General features: G+C 45.2%; 1 protein-coding gene across 14 annotated transcripts in view; it reads left to right on the top strand.

The window, feature by feature from the left end:
• Positions 1-25,145, top strand: part of cask (calcium/calmodulin dependent serine protein kinase) — a 111,853-nt gene that overhangs the window by 28,160 nt on the left and 58,548 nt on the right. For all 14 annotated transcript variants that reach the window (XM_022767343.1, XM_022767340.1, XM_022767344.1 and 11 more), the window contains exons 2-3: positions 13,304-13,416; positions 24,686-24,791. In XM_022767343.1, the coding sequence (XP_022623064.1) occupies positions 13,304-13,416; positions 24,686-24,791 (219 nt within the window). The remainder of the gene's footprint in view (positions 1-13,303; positions 13,417-24,685; positions 24,792-25,145) is intronic.

Genomic DNA, 25,145 nt, shown 5'->3' with positions numbered 1-25,145 from the left:
CCCCCATTCTATCTGCCATTCACTGTGATCTACATTAACACATCAGAGCAGAGAGGTTTCATAAACTCACCGAAGGACCTGCGCTGTTTGGAAAAATGTATGACAACACTCTTAAAAAAAAAAAAAGAAAAGAAAAAAGAAAGCTCTAATCAGATAGAGGTTTAGCAGCGTGGGAATTAATGAGGATGAACTTTGATTGGCAGCCAGTGATGACAGCAGCATCACTGGTGGAAGATCTGCTCTGACAATATGCTAATGCTCAGCGTGGTCCCTGGAGGCGGTGCAGCAGCGGGCTAACTGACTCTGTACACACACACACACACACACACACACACACACACACACACACACACACACACACACACACACACACACAAATCTAAATTTGCATTTTGAATCAGCTGAGATGCACAAACAGAAACTGGATGTTTCCACTGTAAAAATGTGAGTTCAGGGGCTTATTAGCTTCTCAGCTCAAGGATGAAGCAGCCCAAACAGTGCAAATTAAAAGCTCTGCATCTTTAAAAGTTCTTCTTTTCATTGGTATTTTCCTAAAATAAATAAATCCTCTTGTTTTCTCTGTACAGTGCGTTCAGATAAATTAATTTAAACAATTTCAGCATCACAAAAAAACTGAAGGGGTCTGAAGACTTTCTGAATGCGCTGTAAGAAAACGCTTCATCAGTTATGTTTACTTTCCTTTGGCACACACGTGGCTGCTGCTGTTTCTGCTGTTTCTGTAGGCGTTCAAGAAATGACCCCCCCCCCCCCCCCCCCCCACACACACACACACACACACACACACACACACACACACACAGAAACCTGAGACATCAAACAGGAACCGCCGCTGATTCTGCAAGATTTAGATTTATTGTAGAGAAATAAAACGACTGCTAAGTTAATTAACAGGAGTGGAATGAAACCTTAATGAAATGGCTTCAGCTGAGGAACTGATGAACTGCCTTTTTTCAGTGGATGAAGGGAAGCTTGGAGTGGAGGGAGAGGGAAAACACACAGTTTATCAGTCTGAGCAACTACGTCTCACTCTTTGTTTCTCTTTCCACCTCTGCCGCTCACACACAGACAGACCAGACGCCGCTGCAGAGTGTGTGAGCTGACTCCAGGTCAGAGCCGAGACGTTAACTGAGGAACTGTCAAACCCACATGTCGGTTAATACTTTCCCCAATGCTGCGTTCATGAACCGTCCCCTCATGACCTCGTGTTCAGTCCCGTGGCTCAGCTAACGCTGGTCCATGTTCACTCAAAGTGAAGCTGGCGATGGCGACGAGCCCGAGGCTGCGTCCACACTGACACGTTTTATTTTGAAAACGCATCACTTTTGCTGCGTTTGTACCGTCAACCCACAGGTTTTCTGAAGTTCAGAGTGAGCTGCTCCACCGTTGCCCTCTTGGCAGTGTCAAGAGAAGGGGCGTGTGTGGAGCTGTGGCAAGCATACACTCACCCACCTGTCCCTGAAAGAGGCCACACCCTCAATACCCCCATAACTCTAAGCCTTAATGAAATGTTAACAGGTGAGTTATATAAACAGGTGCCATGAAGGTGGAAATTAGCTCCATATAAATTTCTACTTACTAAATCTTTATCTGAGGTCCTGCTGAGGTACGTCCTGTGAATATAGCTGAATTGAATCTGCTGGTGATCTGGTTTTTGGAAATCTCTCCTGTGTGGTGCTTCAAGTCGTAATTGATCATTAATGGTAATCGAGGTTAAAGTTTGAGATAATCATGATATTGATTTAAAGTCATATTCACGCTCGTCTTCGCCACGACACAAGATGGATAAAAACACCCAGAGCGTCACAACATGTGGAGTGTGAACAGCCTCCATTAATATTCATAACTTCGCTGCTGTGAACAGTTGCTCGCCACAGCGAAGTCCACATCCTCCCCTCCACATCCTTTTTCACTGTGCACCAGCGCACCAGAAACCATCTGAAATATTAAAGCGGCCTTTGATCATGAAGCCCGGACTGAAGAATGTGGCTCGGCCTCTAATCTCCAACACATTTTATCTGTCTCAGCCCGGTGGCCTACGACTGCTGCTGCCACCGCACCACTACATCAGACTACATCTTACACCCTGACTAGCTGCTCTGTGAGGGTTTCTTTCTGCTGTCATCTCTGCTGCAGTGCCCTCAGTGTGTGTGTGTGTGTGTGTGTGTGTGTGTGCGTGTGTGTGTGTGCGTGCGTGCGAGCGTGCGAGAGAGAGGGAGGGTGCGGACTGCCAATGAGCATTGCAGGTGCTGGCATGTCCAGGCTTCTGCCTTAATCCCCATGGGAGCGTAAATAAGCTGCCGAGCTCTGCCTCCTTACATAACCACTCTGCCAGAGAGAGAGAGAGAGAGAGAGAGGGAGGGAGGGAGAGAGGGAGGGATGGCGGCATGGATGCAGAGACAGGAGGAGACAGAGTGGACCAGTGATGAGAAAATGGGGGAGAAAAAAAAGAAGGATGATGGAGGGATGAAAGGATGGTAGAAGAAGTAGAAGTAAAGGAGTGGATGTGTCAAGTCAGTTTCTTGATTTTTCTTTCCTTGTCTGATGTTGCTGATGAAAACCTTTTGATTATCACACACACAGTCACTTGCCTTGGCTTTACCTTCCTCTAACAACTGTTTTACTCTCTCTCTCTTCTTCCTCCTCTTCCTCCTTCTCTCTCTCTCTCCTGGTTTCCTATTTTCTGCTCTTCTTGCGTCTGTACAGTGAAGCCTCAGGGCAGATGCTGGGAAATATCAGACATTTAATTGAATTTGTTGCAGACACACACACACACACACACACACACACACGTGCACGCGTCTCTAAAGGACTGCACTTGTTTAGATATCGATAGCTGGTCTCACATCCTCACACAGAGACCCTGCTCGCTATGATCTGAAAGTTGTGTGTGTGTGTGTGTGTGTGTGTGTGTGTGTGTGTGTGTGTGTGTGTGTGTGTGTGTGTGTCAGATCACACTCAAGTTGTGCTGTTATGTTCGTCTCACTCAGCTGCTTCACATTCAGCTTCAAGCCACCAGAGTCAAATCTGTGAACACATGGAGATGTGACGTGTAACAGAGGCTCAAATTTGATCAATTTAATCAGTTAGTCTCTAGATTAAAGCTCCTCCAGTCTAAAGGTCTGTGTCCATGTGTAGTGTGATTATAGATCAGCTCTAGCTTCTATATTAATACTGTGAAAGTATCAAAGCCTCAGTCCACAGAGAAATGCACACAGCCTGTATTCAGAAACTGAGCCTTAAAACCAGCCGTCAGGACTTCTGGAACTTTGTGATGTCACAACAAAGCAGTCACCAAGCCCCGCCCACCTGGACCCACCATCCAAACCTTGCAGGATTTGGTTTCTCTGAGTGTTTTTACCTGAAATCTGATATATTTTTATTGGATCAGTCAGAAAACAGTCAGCCAATCAGCAGAGAGGCTCAGAGCCTCCTCTCTTCTGATTGGCTCACAGACCTGTTGTTACTAGAGCTGCAGAGAGAAGCCTGAGAGAGGAGATGTAAAACTACACTGAGATGGTTTTTGTATCTTCTGATGGATCAACACTTCAAATAAAACACAGAAGAAGAAGAAACATGGAGCTTTAAATGAGTCATAATTTCAAACCTATTTGAAAGTATTCACACTTCACTTAAAAATAACAATTAAGTGTTGCTATTAGTTTGATTTCAATCAGCTAATTGAGTTATTGATCATGTGTAAAATATGGGACATTTAAATTCACGTGGAGCTGGTTTGGGACGAACTGGACAGACACACAAACACAGTCACACACTGTATAAACTGTGTAAGGGAGGGAAGGTATTCAGGACGGCCTAATGACTTCTCATGAATCATTATCATTCTCGACATTCCTGCATTAAACACAAGGTCTATTGTGGTGTCCACCCTCAGGGCATCTCTCTGCCTCTTTCTCCACCGTCTCTGTCTTTGTATCTTGTTCACTCGGGGGCAGGTAGCGCCATTTTTTTTTTCGTTGTCCTCCTTTGTTTATTTCATAAACTGCCGACTCATGAATTTACACTGCACACCGTCTGTGTGTGTGTGTGTGTGTGTGTGTGTGTGTGTGTGTGTGTCTTTCTGTCTGTCTCGGTTTTTTTGTCACTTAACTTTATTTCATCTGAGGTTCAAGAGACACGGCGGCAGCTGAGTGAAGCTTCACTGTCAGCAGCTGAATCAATGTGTGGGTTTCTACATGTCCGAGAGAGAGACGGAGAAAGAGACGCAGACAGTTCAGTCAGTCAGAGACGTGTGCTTAACAATTCCCCCTGCGTCAGAGCTGACCACTCTCTCTTTCCCAGAGATCCGTCGGTCAGTTAATCAATCTCTCGTCCGGGGCAGGAGCAGGATCTTGACGGCTGCTGCTCCTCAGGACTGAGCTGCACCAGCTGTTCCTGAATCACTCACAAGTTTGAGTGTCAAGTTCTTAGTGACTCCCAGTTTGTTCCACAGTGATTCTCTGAAGTGGATTTCTGTCTCATTAAGAGAAACAAAACTCTGTAAACTAGGCCTGGACCGATAATCTATCACGATATTTAGACTGGACTGTGTCCTAGTGTAAACATAAACTATATAAACCAGGAAGTTACTTGTATAAAATGTTGGAGAGTAAATATAACGGAGAATGAAGAAAATAAGGACTTCAGACACGGCATCTGTTTGTCTTCCTCCACAGGAGGTGTAAACATGTTAATGACATTCATTTAGTGTTGATTGACTTCAGTGTTTGCCTCAGGCTGATGTAGAGGTGACGATCGGATGTTAGAAGTTCAGTCTTTGCTAACCACACCATTTTTAGTGGTTAAAGGGCTAGCCCCGCTAACTGTAGCTGCGGACAGCAGCCCTCCAAGATGGCGGCGTTACAGTCCACCAGCAGGACCAGAGACCTGCTGCAGGGAGGGAGACAGGAAGCAGCAAGAGGCGGAGCAACAAATAAACTTTCAAATCAAAACAATTAGATATAGCAGCTAATGAACTATGAAGTAAGAAGCATCAAAGCAGCAGAAAGAAGAAGAAGAATCACAACGTCTGGTCAAGACTTTCAGAATAAAACCAGTGGAAACAGGAAGCAGATAGTGATTCAGATCGATTCTACTCAAAAAGATTGTCATGTGATCTTTTAGCCAGATCACCCACCGCTAAGCTGACGTTTCACTGCCTCCTGCCAGTGAGAAGTCATCCACTCCCAGGTCAAACGGCTCTGGAGTAGTTGTGTGTATTTATCGGCTCTGATCGCCACCGATGTCAACGTGACACCCGGGTGAACCCCCCAATTTTCGCCCCTTTTTCCAGAGCTCAAACACAAACCTGTAGACAGACCCGTCGCCTGCTCAGCACGATGCTGCTAAACCAGAGGCCGTGTGTGTGTGTGTGTGTGTGTGTGTGTGTGTGTGTGTGTGTGTGTGTGTGTGTGTGTGTGTGTTCTGTAACTGCATGTGATGACATAGTTCCCTGCATTTTTGCGGTGAACTCAGCTGACAGTGTAAAAGCAGTTAATCGTCTGTTTTCCTGAGCTTTTCACTTCCTGTTCTTTCGCCTTGTATCAGTCTGACTGTGTGCGAACATTTCTACATTATTTCTCTTTTTTCTGTTTCCCGTTTTTATCTTTGCATGAGCCGAAGATGATTTAGTTGTTTATGTTGACGCTTGGACAGCTGAGCAGATCACTTGGCTGCAGGAACAACAGAAACGCCAGAGGTGTCAGTCTAATCTAATAACCAAGAGAACGTGACTGTCATCTCCATGAGGAGCTGCTGACACAGCTCAGCGCTACTTCCTCTCTTGTTGTTTCCAGCGATCAGACTGACTGACTGACTGACTGACACACATGTGTACGTGAGGTGGAGGTAGAGCCGCCGCCGCTCGCCGCGGGTCGGCCCATCAGCCGCAGTCTGAGCGTGAATGATGCTCCGGACCCTCACGTCTCGTAAAGCCAGTGACATTTACGGAATGAGACGCGGCATGATTGATGCACTGTGAAGTTGGGAGGGAGCGCAGCTTGCAAATCACCCTTTACTGCAGCAACACACACACAAAGATGCAGATAGATGGCGTGCAATATAGGGCACCCTATCTTTTTGATGTTGCCGTAAATTCCCCTTTGGTTACCCTGACGTGGAATGCAGCAAACGCTCCTCCTCCCCTCTCTCAAGACTTTTCCCACCTCCTCTCACAGGGTCATTTATAGTATCAACAGATTAAGGTCCCAGGTTACGGCAACACCTCCTACCTGCGAGGTCAGCTGCAGTGCCAGAGGGTAAAGGTCAGGAACTGTGTGGTAATTAAGCACTAGCTGCCGTGAACTGTGAGACTAAAGGTTGCACAGTTATTTACTTTTGACACCGGAGATGACGCTCTTTATTCGCTTCAACTCTCTTCTCTCATCCAGGAGAAGCAGTAAGAGAAATAAAGAAGGGATGAGTGAAGGAGCAGAGATGATCAGAAAGGGAACAAAAGTCGTCTTGTTATCGGGACCGAAGCCGACAGCAATTACTGCAGCGGCGGCCACATCACAGTGAATTAATTATAGAGCCCAGCAGCAGAGCGCGTTCGTGACCGTCCTGGTTAAAACTCCACAGACTGGTCAGCTTTTCTTTTACATTAAATATAAAATACAGGTTATATAAAACATCAGTAATGGCGTCCACACTTCATCTGATTAACCCGTGTTTCTGGAGATATTTAAAGACTTCCATCCGCCATGTGTAATGATGGGTATTAAATGTTTTAACCCAGTAATCCTCACTGTAACTGTACAGTATGTGTAGTGGAGATAACCTCCGGAGCTGCAGTTCCTCTAATGGCCACTAGAGTCTGGCTCCAACAGTGAGTCAGTCCCCATAGACTCCCATGTTAAAATGTCCAACTTTACAGCAGAAATCAACATGTTTACAGCCTGGTACAAAAACTGTTTTGGGGTCTAGAGCTGATTTCCTCCTTCATGACACCTGTTTATATAACTCACCTGTTTATATAACTCACCTGTTTCTTATTATTCCGGCTCACGTGTGAGACACAGCTGGAGACATATTATCTCCAGGCTGTCTGTCCCATTCTCGTGAACTTGATATCTCGGTGAGGCCTCGACGTAACTTCTTCAAATTCAGCACAAAGTTCAAGGTCACGCTGACCTCACAAAACACAGCCATAAAAGCGAGTTTTACTCAAATATCTATGAGGATTAAACGAAGTGATGCCGTTTTATATCCAAAAGGTCAAAGGTCAACTTGACCGTGGCATTATTCAGTGCTATCACTCGGGAAGGAGAGACTGTGACCATATTTGCTGTAACTTGACTGGTTGGTGGAGTAAACGACCACAAGGCGGTGAATCTAGTTTAAGCTTAACGTTATGAATAATTGAGGGCGTGGCCTCTTTGAGTGCCAGGTGAGGTGAGCGTGTCCGCCATAAACTGACATGCACCGAAGTCTCAGCTCCACCTCTTTGCCCATTTTTGGATTAGCTAGGAGTTAGGGGGCGGAGTGAGGGCACTGCCAAGATGGCGGCAGCGGAGCAGCTCTCTCTGAGCTTCAGAAACCTGTGGCTGATGTCCATCTTTATTTGCAGGCTGTGATCCCTCGTCCCGTCACTGCGTTTGGAGAGACCGCAGCGATGATCGGAACTTTTTATTTGATAGATGCTCGGACAAGAAATTACAGGAGGTGAGCAGCGTGTTGCGACCTTGAAAAACCCATTCCTGTAATTACTGGACAATAATAAGATAATACATCATGATTCAGATTTAAGTCAACATCTTGATATAACGAGATCAACACATTACTGGGTAACCTTGTCCAACCCTGCCTCCCTAATTCACTTCAGTTCACTGGAGAAGTGTCTCGTGCAGGTAAAAGCCATTTATAAAAAGAAGTGATTAGAAAATGAAGTCGGTCCTGGGGGGGGGGGGGTCTTTTTCCCCTCAGCGGGGATGAACTGCAAAGAGGTTAGGAAAGAATAGGGGGGGCCCCCCCCCCCCTTCTCTCTCGCCCTCTTCCTGTTATTTCAGTGAGGGTGGCTAAAGTGCAGGAATCATCAGAACAGCCCGTGTGCAGCTGACTGCTATTCAGAGCCATAATGGCTGACGCTGTGTGCAGCTGAGGCCCATTCAAAGCCAGAATGCCTCCTCCACGTACAGTTGATTTCTTCCAAGACGCCCAGTTCCGCCACTTGAGCCGTCTGCGGTTCAAAGCAGCCCCCCCCCCACCCCCCCATCACGCTTTCCCTCCGTCTGCCTCCCTTCACCTCCTCCTCTCTCCCGACAGATTTCTAAAGTTAATCTTTCCTACTCGGCAGTATTGCGAGGCTGATGTGTGCGGGAGATTGTGCCTCTTAAACCTTTTTCTTAATGCTTGCCCAGGCTGCTGTGAATAAGCCTCTCATCTGCTGCAGAGTACCTCTTTGCTCAACACATGCCACACACACACACACACACACACACACGCACACACACACACACACTACGCTCTATCACAGTATAAAAGTATATCATGGTATTTAGAAATCCACCTTTTTCTATTAAAGTGACACAGACGCTCGGTTAATGTGAGGAACTGTGGTGTAAAACACGCGCCACCAGGGGGCAGTCACGAGACAGTCATGTATTCAATTAGCAAAAAAACTAAACACAGAAAATCTTGGTATTTGAGGCTTTTTTTTGTCATTTGTGCTTTAAAAACGTCAAGCGATTGATCTGACAGTCGACTTATCGATTCATTTCTGGGGAACATTCAAGTTCTTGTACTCTAAAGGTCCATCGATGTCATTATTGATATTTATTAGCTCTTTGCTCAGACCTGCCAACCTCCTGCTTCCCCTGGTCTCATCAGCTCTGTACTTTCATGTTTGCACCTTTTCTTCTTTTATTTCCCAGTATTCTGTGCATTCAGTATTTCTTCCCGCCTCTCCTCCGTCCTCCCTCCGCTCCTCCAGGGCCTCCTGTTTGCTGCTGTACAGAGCGCAGCCTTGAGCAAGTCCTGACATTTGCTGCACTGCAAAGGGGGGGGGGGTACAGAGGTGAAGTGACTGGACTGTAGCATGGAGGCAGATAAGGCAGCAGAGGAGGACTCGACTGCATTACTAATGAGAGCCTCTTTGACCCGATGTTCCCGCTCCAACAAAGTTTAGGTTGAAGCGTATTCCTGCTGGAGTCTGAGCTCGCGCTCTGATAGACTCTTCATTTGGCTCCGAGCGCCGACTTCCTGAAATTGACCAATTCATTGTTTGCAAGCGGGTGTTGTCTTTTCAGCTGGAGCTGGAGATTTCCCCAAAGATCCTCACAGTCGGAACGGGCTTCACAACGAGCTGGAAGAAAGCTATCATCCTCGTCTCTTTCATTCCTCTCCGGTCTCTGCGCAGGGAGATAAAGTCTGTAAAATCTACATCAGCATCTTTCACTCAGCGCAACAGAGAGTTCCTTTAATAAGTGAGCTGACGGAGAGGAAGCCATGTTTGTTTGTGGCCTAATCAGCCAATCACTTATCAATGGATGAGTGGATGAGCCGATGCAGGAACAGATGTATTCGACAGGTTCATATGGAATTTGCCGTCTCAATCAGTGTGTGTGTGTGTGTGAGTGTCGTGGTTCATTTGCAGCCTGTGAAATAAATGTGTGTAAATCATGTGATGGTGAAGTGGGGAAACTGAGGAATGTTTCTGCTCATTAAACTGGTGACCCAGTGGCCTGTGTTTGCTTGTGTGTGTGTATGTGTGTGTGTGTGTAGCCCTATCTCACTCTCTCTCTCTCTCTCTCACACACACACACACACACACACACACACACACACACACACACACACACACACACACACACACACTGCAGACAAACACTATACAATCCCTCTGGTGAAAGCGACAGTTTACTCAGCAACTCTGCTCATAGTGTTTATTTCAGTCTGTAGTTTGATCTATGTTTATACCGTGTGTGTGTGTGTGTGTGTGTGTGTGTCTTCATGTTTGGGCACGGTGCCGTCCTACCTCACCCTTCTGACGCTAAGCAGCTTTAGCTTGATCACCATCTGCTCAACCAGTCTGTGTTTGTGCACAAAGACGCCTCACACACACACACACACACACACACACACACACACACACACACACACACACACACACTTGCAGCACGGCTTGTGTTCAAACCCCAGCCGGTTGGTGTTGCGCCGTCTGCCGCAGCCAGGGGTGGTGTTTGTGTGGAGCTGTGAAATCGGTGCTTTCACTTCTCCACCGAGGTTGTGCCGAGTGTAATTTGCTGTGGGACGGGTAATTCACAGAAGGCTGCAGGTTGTGTCTGTGTTTGTGCGTCTTTGTCGGAGGTTTGGTTTGCTGTGTGCGTGTGTGTGTGTGTGTGTGTGTGCGTGTGTGTGTGTGTGTGTGTGTGCGTGTGTGTGTGTGTGTGTGTGTGCGTGTGTGTGTGTGTGTGTGTGTGCGTGTGTGTGTGTGTGTGTGTGTGCGTGTGTGTGTGTGTGTGTGTGTGCGTGTGTGTGTGTGTGTGTGTGTGCGTGTGTGTGTGTGTGTGTGTGTGCGTGTGTGTGTGTGTGTGTGTGTGTATGTGTGTTAGTTAAAAGGTGCCCCACTGGTGAACCCAGCTGACTGCAGTGTTTCCCAGTTCACCCATAGGACAGGAGCAAGAGCTTGAGAGAGATGAAAAGCAACTGAAACACAGGGAGGTAAAAGAGCTGTATACTCTCTGTGACATAATCCTTTTTATTCACTCACTTCATAGACTCATGCAGCAAAACTATGACCAGGGTTTTCCTGTGTGTGTGTGTGTGTGTGTGTGTGTGTGTGTGTGTGTGTGTGTGTGTGTGTGTGTGTGTGTGTGTGTGGCAAAAAAACCAGCGTTCTTCATTTATCAAATTAGCAGCACGTTGTTTCCTTGAAATGATCACATATATAAAATGCAAATTACAGGATAAATTGTAAACACATCTCACACTTATAAAACTGTGCATCAAATATTTGGCAAATGCAAAACAACTAAAAACATGACGTGTATGTTTTTTTTTTGGCCAACATGTTTAAAACAGTTGATCCAGAATAGTAGAAAAACAAACCTGCACTAGGTATAAAACAACAATCATTCAGGCCAGACTCTGACTCTGACTCTGACTCCACCCCAGACCACCTCACAAACCATCAGCTCGGCTCAGTTGGCTAAAACATGCATGTTATTACAAGAGAAGGTGGAGCCTACATGTGAAGCAAGTTTCAGGGCACAAAGGCCATTCAATGATTTCAAGACAATAACACAAATGGCTTGAAAATCATAAATTATTCACATTTTAACATAAATAAAAAACATGTCGTTATCATGCATCAATTTAGCAGAATCTATAAACATATAAGAAAAAGTCTTCAAGTGTCAAACTCACATAAATAATGTGATATTATTAATATAATATGATATATGATATAATATAATGATATGATCTAATATGATCTAATATAAAGTATCAGAACATTTCTGATGATACGCAGCCGTACACTTGTCTGGTGTTCACCACACAAATACTCTGATCATCTCTTGGCGTAATAATCCAGATCCTTAAAGCTCGTCATTAACTTCCACAAATAACTTAATGAGGGCTAAACGAGCTCCAGCTCCTCTGAACATTAATCTGTCACATCACAGTGAGTGTGTGCTGACCTGTCCGTCAGGGCGTTTCCTTCCAGGAACCAGCAGGTGGAGGAGGTGGGTGGATGGGATTAAGTGTTTGCTGCCTCTGTTTCTATTCTTATACAACAACCACTGCTCCATTCGTCTCCCCCACTCCCCCTCCCTCCCTCGCTCCCTCCCTCCTCCACTCCCCCTGCGTGCCACTAAACCTCATCTTCCCAACACGTTTAACTTTCTCACACACACACACACACACGTATCGAGGCGCAGTGTGTTATTCCCCGGTGTGCGCAGGTCAGTTCAAGCCCATTACCTCAGTGTTGAGAGTGCAGCTTTATTTAGGAGGGATCCTCCTGCTGCAGCGCTCCGCGGCCCCGACCTGCTGCTTGTTAACTCTAACCCGCAGCCCCTGGGTGCTGGACCTCTGTGTATCCTATTGATACTCTGATGATACACTCTCTCCACGGGAGGCATGATTCAGTGTGAGAGCAGCTCTGCCTTCTCTGCATGTGCGGAGAACAAGCAGCTGTGTGATCTTGTTTCTTTATGTCTGTTGGGCTGCTGGCATTTTAACACGACTTTGAAGCATCAAGTAGGAGGAGGAGAAGTTGTAGTTAGAGAGAGAGAGAGAGAGAGAGAGAGGGTATACTGACTTTATTTACTTCAGTTTCAGTCAGGGATGAGCCGTGATTCAAAATGATCACCTGCTGGATTTCTGTGGTTGTCTGTGATGTTTTAGTTACATGGAGAGAACGGACTGTGTTCACCTCCTCCTAACTGCTGTGAATCACTTCGATCATTCTTTGTGATTTTGTCGACTTCTTCTTGTGTTTTTCGGTCGTGGTGTGTCTCAGTTTGAAAGAGGATCGTGGAGAGATGACCGGAAACAAGAACAGGAAGCGAGTGCCTTAAACCCTCGGCACTAGAGCCCAAATTTAGTTTGAGTCTGAATGTGCATTAAAGTTGAGCAAGAGTAGAAGTGCAGCCAGCTATCATTTGACATCTCAACTCGACTGCCATGACGTAGGCATTGTATTAATCAAATCAATTGAATTAGTCTCCCAGCCCAAGTGTCAGGATTTGAAATCCTCATTAATATTTAGATCCTGTTTTCAGCTTGTGTGGACTCAGTTTCAGCCTTTCTTTCTCACTTGGAAGCTGCTATAATCAGTGTCTTTAAGTTCATTGTTTTGGTTTCACTTTGCTCCGGCTCAGTGTCGCTTCGACTGCAGAACACCTGACTACGTGTCACCTGCTCACAGCTGCTGAGGAGGCAGATATTTCCCTCCGGAGCTCAGAGCACAGTGAATACTGGACTCGTGTCAATAAACAGCTGTTTGCTCACAGGTTTTAACATGTTAACTCTATAAGTCGATGTTGTGTCATATTTATTTGTATAGGGACGGACCTGCAGCATGAACCAATGGCATGTAACAACATCATAGCCTAAAGCGGTTTGCAGTGTCTTTAAAACACATAAAACAATACGATGATATATATTCTGTGAGTTTATATTTCCTCCCTGTACATGTTCTGTACAACGGGCCGGTGGTTAAATGTGTGTGTTTCTCTCTGTGCTGTGTTNGTGGAGCTGGTGGAGCTGTGTTTGGTAAGAACATGTTCTGTACCACGTGCCGGTGGTTAAATGTGTGTGTTTCTCTCTGTGCTGTGTTCAGGGGCCCCTTCAGCGTGGTGCGGAGATGCATCAACAGAGAGACGGGGCAGCAGTTCGCTGTCAAAATCGTGGACGTGGCCCAGTTCACCTCCAGTCCAGGACTCAGCACAGAGGGTAAGAAAGCTCTCAGTGTCTCGCTGCTGTGTCTGCTTCCTCTGCTCTTGAATACGACTGAAGATAATTGCTTTTTTCGACGGCTCTTTATTCATCCCACTCTGTCAAACGCTACCAGATGAAGTGCAGAGGAGAGGTCAGGTGTTCCTCTTTGTTCATGTGTAACCAGGTTTTATTTTTATTTTTTTTTATTGTTTTGTTTCATTTCCACACTTCCGCTCTACTTCTCATTCTCCCAGCTGCTCTCCGCCACACTCGGGAGTTTCCTGGGTGACGCTGACACAACACAATGAGTTTTAATAGAATATAACACGGTGTCTGCAGAGGACAGACTCGTCATACTTACTGGAACTGTATTGTTAATGACTCAGACTAAATACTCCTCAGGAGAGACGATACAAACCAAACAACTGACGTAACGACTGAGGCAAAGAGAAGGAAATAATCAGCAGTTGCAATCAGACAAATAATAAAATAAAAACAAGCTCCAGTGAGAATAACAGTTGGAGATATAAGTAGATAATAATATGATACGATGATCAGCAGAGGAGACATGACAGAGGTCAGAGGTCGAGCATTAACTCGTGATGATATGTGCAGACTATTAAAGTGATGTAAAAATGTAAAAGCAGGTCAGAAAGCAGCAGCACTTATCTGCTCAGCTTTCTATTTTCCCTGAGTTTAATTACACAGGTGCCGCGTGTCGCTGATCCAGAGTCAGTCTGCTGGGCTTCATCCAGAGGAGCCAGGCAGAGGTCTGATCAGATATCTGACTGTGGCTGAAGCAGCAGCGGGGGGAGGGAGGGAGGGAGGGAGGGAGGGAGAGAACAAGAGAGGAGGGGAGATTGAATTAAAGATATTTGGAGGGTGGGGGGGGGGCGATAAGACTGAAACTACTAGATGAACAGAGCAGGATGGAGATAGATGGAGAGGAGGGCAGGACTCTGATAGAGAGCGCAGCCGGTTTACTACAGCCCTCACATCCAGCAGGTACTTTTAGAAAGAAATATACCCACAATGCTTCACTCTCTTCGCCCCAGCAAAGGAAGATTTAGGTTTTGACTGTTGAAACAGAAGAAAGTTCTCCACCACACACTGATGTTCAGTTTATGTAACAACGCATTAAACACCAACTGTGACTATATCAACGTGTAACGTAATTTAAAGCGATGACATCATCTAAATGTTGTCATCTGAGTGGCTGCGCTGCACATCTCTCCTCCCGTGTTTTCATCTGTCTTTTCTGGACCATGAACGCACCGCCAACAGCTCTTACACTGGAACATGTCCGAGCACTTAAACGCCTCGGCTGCAGGAGATCAGATGAACTCTGAAAACGATTGATCGATTATCAAAATAGCTGCAGGTTAATTTTCTGAAAATCGACTAATTGTTGCAGCTCTTAAAGTGACAGCCCCGTAACAAACAAGCCCTCGCTTCCTACCAAATGCTAATGCTATACATCAGTGTCCAACATCGTGAACACAATAAGTGCAGAAGATGGATGGATGTGAAATAGTAGTAGTAAATGTTCTGACATTAGGAAAGCAGAAGAAGTTAATCTCCCCATACAGGAACAGAGCGACCTGCACACACAGTGTCTCATTCTCTATTTTCATATCAGCTGTGACATTTACAGACTGCAGGAACAGCTGAGTAACGTCGTGTGTTGAGAATGTGTTGACAGTAAATTAAAAAATAAAAATAAAAAAGGTGGAGAACCTTCGATGATCAGCTGGGAGCCGGAGATAATTAGAGGAGCTTTACCTGTGCTCTCTCACCGGTCGAGGGTAATCCAGCAGGACAAGCGTGTCAGGGCGTTTCCTTCAGATCCTACAGAGCAGACATGAAGCTTGTTTTGATTCTGTGATTGTGTTTAATGCAGAGGTGAAGTCAGAGACACTAACTCACCAAACAGACGTACGTATACACGTGCACGCTCACGCCTGCAGCAGCAGTGAACCTGATCCTCGCTGTCAGAGCCCGAGGAAACAGGAGGGGGACGAGGAGGTTTAAGAAAGAACAAAGAGAGAGAGAGGGAGAGAGGGAGAGAGAGAGAGCGGTGTGGGTTGTTTGGTTTTCACTGCGGGTAGATTTTCCTCCTTTGATGCTCAGGTTCTGTCCACAGAAGATAAAACCTGGAAACGATGCAGAGATTTGAACGTCTCCTGAACACACTGGAGTCTTCACGTCCTGAGACACGGTCACAGTGAAATGTAAACACACTCAGGAAATGGACGAATCTCTTTCTGTTCTTTCAAAGCTGAACTTGGTTTAAAGGTTCAGCGCCTCCTCCTCTCTCCGCTGTCTCTCGTTTGGCGTCTCAGTACATGACACATGATTTAGCTCTTCTCATACAGATGTTTACGTTAGTTTTTCTGTTCTGTTTCTGCAAATATAAATAATAATAATAATAATAATGATAATGTAGAGTTTTACTACCGCTGGGACTGTTGATCAGATCTGGTGGTGTGATCGCACAGACATTAATACAGATCAGTGACAAGACTTGTTATTATAATACAGTCTGCAGGGAGGCTCTTCACTGTAGCAGCATGAGTTAGAGTTAGAGATGGAGGGATTTTAAGGCGGATGCGGATTCTGATATTTTGAGGGTTTAAAAAAAAAAAGGAGCTGAGTCAGTCGGTTCTGTCTGACTCGGTGTGGACATGTTTAATTCCACTGGGTCTAATAATCCCTCTAATGTTACCAGCTGTAGCTGCTGTTAGGAAATGTGAATGTCAGATATTAGTTTGGAGGGGTTTGTGTGAATTAGCTCCATCAAGGAGGCTTTTTTTTGTTTTACCCGTTTGTCAGCAGGATCAGGCCTCATGCCCCGCCCACCACCTGCTGGCTCCAGGTGGACAGGTGAGAGAGCAGAGAGCATCAAGATGGTGAGAGGAGGAAACATCAGAGAGACTCAGCCACATGTTTGAGCCTCAGTCAGACCCAGACTCAGAGGAGGAGTCTGAGACCAGAACCAGAGACTAGCAGACGGGTCAGAACCGGTAGCTAGTTAGCAACTTTTCAGAACAGGTAGCATAGTTAGCATCTTTTAGGAGCAGTAAGCATGGTTAGCTACGTTGCTATAAGTGAGGAGGGACACTCCTTCACCACTTTATTCCAGCTTTGACTCAGTGTGATCACCTCAGTGCTGACCAGTCATCATACTGGTTTCTGTGTGATGACTGGTTAGTGACTGGACGCCCGGCTCTGTTCTGAGTCACGGAAAATCTGACGGATCACAGACATCTCTGAAATTAAAGTTTTTCGTTGTAGCTTTTCTAACACCATCTCTCTTCATTGCCACCATTTATGATCACACATGTGCACTAGTTTCTGTTTGACAGCGTGTGTGTGTGTGTGTGTGTGTGTGTGTGTGTGTGTGTGTGTGTGTGTGCGCTGCGTGTGTGCTGCATGGTCAGCACACTCCCCAGTCATTTATATCTAATCACAGTCCCCCCTCTGCAGCGCTCAGGAATCCATCAAACTGTGCGCTCCCTGCAGACACCAGCTGGCTGCTCTCATTGTTGATTTGTTTTTACCCCCCCTCCCTTTATTTCTTTCTTTTTCCCTTTCTTTTTTTTCTTTTTTCCCTTCTGTGAAGCCTGTAGAAAGTAGCAGAGCAGTTTCACTTGAGCGGGCAGCTGTAACACAGCACCACAGTAATCAAGCAGACACGCACACAAACGCCCAGCACACAGCTCAGACCCAGGGAAGTGGGTCAAATGGTTCATGTCTTGGCAATGGACTCTCACACACACGCACACACACACACACACACACACACGCACACACACACACACACACACCAGCTTGTTTCTCTGCAGCCTGTCCGGAGGTCTGTCTGACGAATAGGTCAGCCCTCTGAGGAGATGAGGGAGAAACGTTGGCTAGAGAATGAGCAAAATTCATCATGTGCCATCGCCTACTCACTTTCCTCCGCCTCCTCTGTTCTCCACTCCCTGATTCCTTCTCTCTCTCTCTCTCTCTCTCTCTCTCTCTCTCTGTCTTTCTCTTCATCCCTCTGCTCTTCGTTTCCTCGTCTGTCTCTTCTCCCCTCCCTCGTCTTCCTCTCTTGCTGCAGCTCTGTGTTTCTATTAGACTGTTGTGACATCTTGTCCTAACTGTCTGTAAAACCAGCATCAGGTCTCACACACACGCACACACACACACGCACGCATACACACACACACACACACACACACCTACAGCTCAGTGTGGTGTAGCTGTGATAGCGAGGCATCCTCCCTCTGCAAGCTTTGACTCCCAGCAGGAGGAACAGGGATCACTGTGGAGATCACATCTGTTTTTCACCTCCTCTCTCTCTCTCTCTCTCTCTCTCTCTCTCTCTCTCTGTCTCTCTCTCTCTCTCTCTCCCCTCTCTCTCTCTCTTCTCTCTCTCTCTTCTCTCTCTCCCTCTCTCTCTCTCTCTGTCTCTCTCTCTCTCTCTCTGTTCTCTCTCCTCTCGCCCTCCCTCTCTCTCCTCTCTGTCTTTTCTTTCCCCCCCTCTCTCTCTCTCTCTCTCTCTCTCTCTCTCTCTCTCTCTCTCTCTCTCTCTCTCTCTCTCTCTCTCTGTCTCTCTCTCTCTCTCTCTCTCTCTCTCTGTTCTTTTTTCTCCTTCTCCTCTGACTTCTGTCTAAAATGTCTAGTCTCTCTACATGCAGACGCTAGCAGCCGTGTTGTAACAGTGTCTGCAGAATCCTTCATACTCTGTTCTCAGTGTATGAAGGCCTCTGCCGTTACCATGGACACAGATGGATGTCTTTCTCACCCAGCTGTTGATTTACTGTACATCATTGTTTCTATAAAAACACAAGGTGCACTCTTTTTTCTGAATTGCTGAGTGCAGTCATGTCATGTGACCTTGCACTCTGCATTGATGCCTACCACAGTGTCTTTTCTGTTACTTCTCCTGGGGGGGGCAAACGTTGGTTATTTTTAGATCAGGTTGGGGCGAGGGATGCTTCAATTAAAAATATGTGATCAGTAGAAGTGGATTAATGCTTGGAGTCATTGATCAGCGGTGGTTAACACTCTGGTGTCTGCGGCTGAGAGAAGCTCTGTGTGTAGTGAAGCCCCGCCTCCCACCGACAGGACGCCAAACACAACAACACCTTGGCCGTGTGGAACTTTTACAAAGTGATAGACTGATAGAACGTACGCCATCTGCAACCATGACATGATCGGTATTGATCTCACTCATAGATGATCAATATCGGTATGACGCCAGAAAAAGGGAGGGGTTGAAATTAGTCACTGGTCTGGGATCCGTCTTTTCTTTGTCTCCGGCCTCCAGGATGATCAATACGAATCAATGACGTGATGCACAGTCACGCGTTAATTGCTACTTGCTTATTTACACAATGTTTGCTAATGTGAAAGCTACCTGCTAGCTTGCTAGTGACGACACTCTAGATGTTACAGGATTGGTTACAGCAGCCACGCCTCAGCTTTCAGCATCACTGTGTCAGTGTCTGAAGGCTGCTCTGTTCATGTGCTGCACTAAGCTAATGCTAATGCTTAAAGCTACGGTTGGTGCTAACACAAAACTTCCTCCATACATTTCACAATAAATGCATTTTAGTGTTTAAATGTTTTTTGTTAAAATAAAAATTTTAGTAGCTGAACTCTTACGAAACACCATGTCTGACATGATGACATGGACTCAGACATGATGGCGTTCTGCCTGTTGGTCAGAAATGAACTAAAATCAACGTATTTCAGAGACGATCCTGGTGTCTGAAATGAAAGTAAAGAGACAGATGGAGGTCCGGACTCCAGCGAGCAGCTCTAAGCTTGGTTTTTACATTGTGTATTTATTAGTTCATGATGTCTGCAGCCAAGATTAATAGAGCAGCAACGCTAGGTTAATTATAAATGAAGCTAATTGTTGATAAAATCTGATGTGGTGGAAAAACATGAAGGAAATTAAGTTAAATCAAGAGTTTTTATTGTTGCTGTTCCTTAAATTTGAGTCTGTTTTTCTGGCCCCACCCCTTTATGAGCTGTAACTCATTTGTGTTGTTGCATGTACGGTTAGCTCATCCTGCAGCCCTGTCGTCCTCCTCCTCCTCTGTGCAGATTAATTCCCTGTTGCTTACACTTTGGCCACAAGATCAGTATCAATCTGTTAACTTTGACTCCACACACACACACACACACACACACACACACACAGACACACACACACACACACCCTGCAGCCGTTTATACTCAGCTCAGTAATATTGCTGAGGTGATTTGCTTCTCATTGGATGGAGCATCTTTGGTATTCTCCACCAGCAGTTAACGGTGACGGACACGAGCGGCGGCGAGCTCACCAGATGACATTAAACGTGGCGGGCTGCGATGCCCTCAAGGTAGCCACTTATCCCAGCTTTAGCAGCATTAACATCATGTTTAGAGCTAGCCCACACCCTGTGCTTGTCCTCCGAGGATTAGCTTAATGTTAGCGCCCAGGCTCGCAGCACCACAAGTGGCTCATGGCTTCGACTCAAAGCTTTAATTAAATGTCACTGCATACATAGCAGAGCATTACAGTAACTCTTTATTATAGCTCACGAGTGTGTGTGTGTGTGTGTGTGTGTGTGTGTGTGTCTGTGCAGAAACATGTAGTTAGTCTCATCTTTTTCCTGTTCGGTGTTCTTGTCCATAAATCACCTCCAGCAGCAGCAGCAGCAGCAGTCAGGGGAATACCTCGGTGTGAATCAGGAATATTAAGCCTCCATACACTGCACAGACAGTGAGGATGTATATTTTAGCTCAGCCTGGTGTTTCTGTGAGAGAGGCGGATATTAAAAGTTAAGATAATAAAGTTAAGTGCACTCAGTGATGCAATCTCAGCAAATGAGATTGTGCTGAAGCAAAAAGGTTCTGTGATGTATATTTCTGTGTTTGGCTTCAGCCTTCAACATGAGGAGGAGGAAGGAGGGAGGAGGAAGGAGGAATGTAGGGATCACAGGATGGAGACTGGAAAGGAAGGATGCAGATGTGATAGGATACATACAGATGTTTATACTGAAGGCAGATCCACTGTTTATTAACTGCATCAGTAGCTGTGTTCTGTACACTATGTGAGCTAGTGGAGCAGAGCTGAATCAATTAGTCGATTGATTTTCTGTCACTTTACCAATCAATCAATCAATCAATCAATCAATCTGTTGTAATATAGAAACAAAAATCACTGATTGCGGCTTCAGATCAGGTTCCGAAGGTGAATGTTTTCTGTATCTTTGAGGTTTGAACTGTTGGTCGGACAAAAAGGAAACATCACCTTGAGCTTCTGAGAGCAGAATAATGAACAGATCAATCACTAATAATAATCATGAGCTGCAGCCTTATAATGGAAAATCATCTTCTTGCTCTTCATTCCAAAACAATATGAAATATATAACAACAGCACAACAGAAGTGTTTGATGGATGCAGTCGTGTTTTTCATCTGCAGGTGATCCTTGTGTTGTCTGATATTAAATTCAGGGTTTCTGCAGAGTTCACCTAATTCAATTTAAGACTAAGACCTTTTTAATACCTCAGAGAAAACTCTTTAATATATATTTCATAAATAAGTCATAAAATAAGACGAATCCCTGCCGATTGTCATTTTTACACTTCTTGTCACTACTTCCCACCAGTATAGAACAATTACTGCTAATAACATCATTAATTTAATCATTAAAGGTCCCACACTGTGAGATGTCCATGTGTAGTGTGATTATAGATCAGCTCTAGCTTCTATATTAATACTGTGAAAGTATCAAAGCCTCAGTCCACAGAGAAATGCACACAGCCTGTATTCAGAAACTGAGCCTTAAAACCAGCTGTCAGGACTTCTGGAACTTTGTGATGTCACAACAAAGCTCTCACCAAGCCCCGCCCACCTGGACCCACCATCCAAACCTTGCAGGATTTGGTTTCTCTGAGTGTTTTTACCTGAAATCTGATATATTTTTATTGGATCACTCAGAAAACAGTCAGCCAATCAGAAGAGAGGCTCAGAGCCTCCTCTCTTCTGATTGGCTCACAGACCTGTTGTTACTAGAGCTCCAGAGAGAAGCCTGAGAGAGGAGATGTAAAACTACACTGAGATGGTTTTTGGTTCTTAAAACCTCAAATATATCTTCTTATGGATCAACACTTGATATATTATATATTCTACATAAATATGGAGCTTTAAAAGGTCTTAAATGTAACTGACTGACTTATATACTGAGCATTTCATCGTACCTGCTGTTTGCAGTCACATCCGTTTAATTAAAAGGGACGTTGTTGTGACAGTGGGTTGTGCTGCTGGAGGCTGTTGACAGTCAAACAGTCACTGCTGCTGCTACTGGAGCTGGAAGATCATCGTCTCATAACCAGAAAAACTTCAATGATATTAAAGTAATGAATCATTTTTATATCATCTGGAATTATTATTATTATTGTTATGTACTGCCAGAAAGCTCCTTAAAAACTCTTTAATAATGAATATTTCTGAGCCATTAAGTCCCTGCTGGTTTTCCATCAGACTTTCATACCAAGGCTGCAGCGTGGAGCAATTATTTTATCGATTAACGTTTGTCTATGAAATGTCAAAAAGTGGTGAATAATGCTCAGTGTGTTTCACAGGCCAAGGTGACGTCTAACAATCTAACAAGCTTATCTTTTACTGTCATATGTGACGAAGGAAAGTCTCACATTTAAGAATTTCCTTTAAAAAAAATAAATTAAAAAATTAATTTGCCTGCTGAGATTGTGAGAAAGGCAAATTGAATTAAAAATGTTCATAAAAAGTCTTGAATCCTGCAGAAATCCTGCACGTCCGACTGCAGCTGTCACTTCTGCACAGTCTGGAAAAGCTGTGTGAATAAAGACACGTCCGACATGTGAGCGTCACCAACCTGCAAGAAACTGGTGTCCATGTTAAATATTCTTTTAGCTGTTCAGAATAACAAGGCTAAAAAAAGAAAGAGATGAGGAGGAGGAGTGGACATTGGGGAGGGAGAGAGGATTGAATTTAAAGTCTTTAATTAACAGCAGACATAGCTGGTGGAAATATGAATGATAATGAAGGAGGAGGACACGGAGACAAGGAGCTAAATGTTTATGTGCACTTTGAATGTGGGGAGATGTTTTCATTTAAAGGCTGCAGTTGTGAAGATGCACCACATGTATTTTATATCTTTCCTTCTCCCTTCCTCACATCATCAGGTGAAATCTAGTTGCTGCTTCCACTAAATGAAACGTCCAGTCTCTTGCTGCTGGTTGTCTCATGAGAGGAGAGGCTTTGTGTGGTGGTGTGTCTGTCTCCTCTCCTCAGTGATTCCTCTGAACAGCCTGCCTGCATTGTTCCTTTCAGCTTCACTAACCCCCTCCATTAACCCTCCTCTTCATTAGGAACCAATTAAAGTGTTAGATGCCTTATTGTCAGGCAGCAGTAAGAGGATCTGAAATAATGGGATGGATGCAAACAAACAGCGATCGTAGCGAAGGGGAGCGGAGACCTGTTGACGATTTGCATGTGAGACACTCCTGCAGATGAGTCATCATGTCTTCATGAGCGTGCGGGCCTCATGCTGCGCTGTGCATTTCTTCATTTCTTCATTCTCCTGTGTGTGAACAGTGAGAGCTGAGCAGCAGAAAGCACCAAGGTCGGCAGGATTTGTCTGAAAGGCAGAGCTGCAGAGATGCAGGATTCAGCTGCTAAGACACTTACTCGTGGTGTAGAGGTTCATTTTAACGTGGAGCATGTTGTCAGCGGTGCCGGAGTGAAGCTCTGCATAATAGAGGAGGTGTTTGCCACAGTTATGACATGATGACGAGGGTCCGAGCAGGAAAAAGGTAGAATCTGACTGAGGAGAAAGAGATCCCTGTATATTTTTGGTAGCTGCTGGTTGGTTGAATTAGCTGGTTCTTTGTTTTTGGTGATTCTGCTGCTGATTGGTTGCGGCGGCTGCACACATGTCACAGAGCCTCCTGGTGAAGCTCACAGTTGCACATCAGCGGGTGAGAAGATCAATGCATGATGTATCAATACCACAGATACTAAAGGCCCCGTTCAGGCAGCTTCACTCTGAAGCTCACGTTCATGTAAAAGCCACAACATCCTGCATCGACTTCAAAGATCAGGACAGGACCAGTTTGAAGTCCTTCCTCTCAGTTCAGATCAGTTCTATAAAACCTCTGTAGTAATCTGATAAAGTGTTTGTTTTGTTGACGTCTTAAAGGTCGCTGTGTTTTATTTGAAGTGTTGATCCATAAGAAGATATATTTGTGGTTTTAAAATCCGAAAACCATCTCAGTGTAGTTTTACATCTCCTCTCTCAGGCTTCTCTCTGGAGCTCTAGTAACAACAGGTCGGTGAGCCAATCAGAAGAGAGGAGGCTCTGAGCCTCTCTTCTGATTGGCTGACTGTTTTCTGAGTGATCCAATAAAAATATATCAGATTTCAGGTAAAAACACTCAGAGAAACCAAATCCTGCAAGGTTTGGATGGTGGGTCCAGGTGGGCGGGGCTTGGTGACTGCTTTGTTGTGACATCACAAAGTTCCAGAAGTCCTGACGGCTGGTTTTAAGGCTCAGTTTCTGAATACAGGCTGTGTGCATTTCTCTGTGGACTGAGGCTTTGATACTTTCACAGTATTAATATAGAAGCTAGAGCTGATCTATAATCACACTACACATGGACACAGACCTTTACACTGGAGGAGCTTTAATAAGGTGTGCAGAGACTCTGGTAATGTTTGGCAAATCATTTAATGTTTTTACAATTAGTTTATTAATCTAGCACTTTAGAAATGATCACACGTTTCTCTCCTCAACATAAACTGCTTTTAATAACTAACAGTATTGACATCTGTGACCCTGGTCCTGGTGTCACATGGTGTCAGATCAAAACCACATTCTGTGGTTGTTGCCGACCTCTGCGGCACACAACAGACCAACAGTGGGGTTAGCAGTGACGAGGCCTGGGGGGCAGTAGAAACTGGACTTTAAAGGAATGAAATGACTAAAAGTATTTTTATATATAAATATATATATATGTCTGTATACATATATATATTTTTCCTACACACATGATTCACATATGATCCTCTCTGTTCTCAGTTGTAGAATAATCAGATCATGTGTTCTGTATATAATATAGATGTCTTACAGCCATGTATGTTAATCTCTCTGTCTGTGTGTGTGTGTGTGTGTGTGTGTGTGTGTGTGTGTGTGTGTGTGTGTGTGTGTGTGTGTGTGTGTGTGTGTGTGTGTGTGTGTGTGTGTGTGTGTGTGTTTTCAGATCTGAAGAGGGAGGCCAGCATCTGTCACATGCTGAAACACCCCCACATCGTGGAGCTGCTGGAGACCTACAGCTCAGACGGGATGCTCTACATGGTGTTTGAGTTGTAAGTCTCGGGCTCGCGAGGATTCCTCCCAACACACGAGTCACATCAAAACCCTCAACACCGATGCACGTGTGTGTGTGTGTTAGAGAAAGAAGATTGTACCTGAAAGAGACACAGGAGGCGGGGGTGGGGGGGTGTCACAGTGGGTTGCATCCACAGAAGGAGTGTGAAGATGAGGTGGTGCTGGGAAAGAGGACACAGGGAGAGGAGGGCGGCTGCAGCATTGGCAGGACAGAGAGAAAGCAAACCCTGCGGTGGTTTTATATAATCTGCTGATATGAGGAAGCTTATTAGCTGAGGATGGGGGTGGGGTAAGCAAAAAGGGACCGGGGGGGGGGGGGCCCATGTGCAGGG

This window comes from Seriola dumerili, unplaced genomic scaffold, assembly GCF_002260705.1.
Source record: "Seriola dumerili isolate Sdu_G_001 unplaced genomic scaffold, Sdu_1.0 BDQW01001125.1, whole genome shotgun sequence".
In the NCBI taxonomy this organism is placed as follows: domain Eukaryota; kingdom Metazoa; phylum Chordata; class Actinopteri; order Carangiformes; family Carangidae; genus Seriola; species Seriola dumerili.
This window is presented reverse-complemented; position numbering and strand designations above follow the sequence as displayed.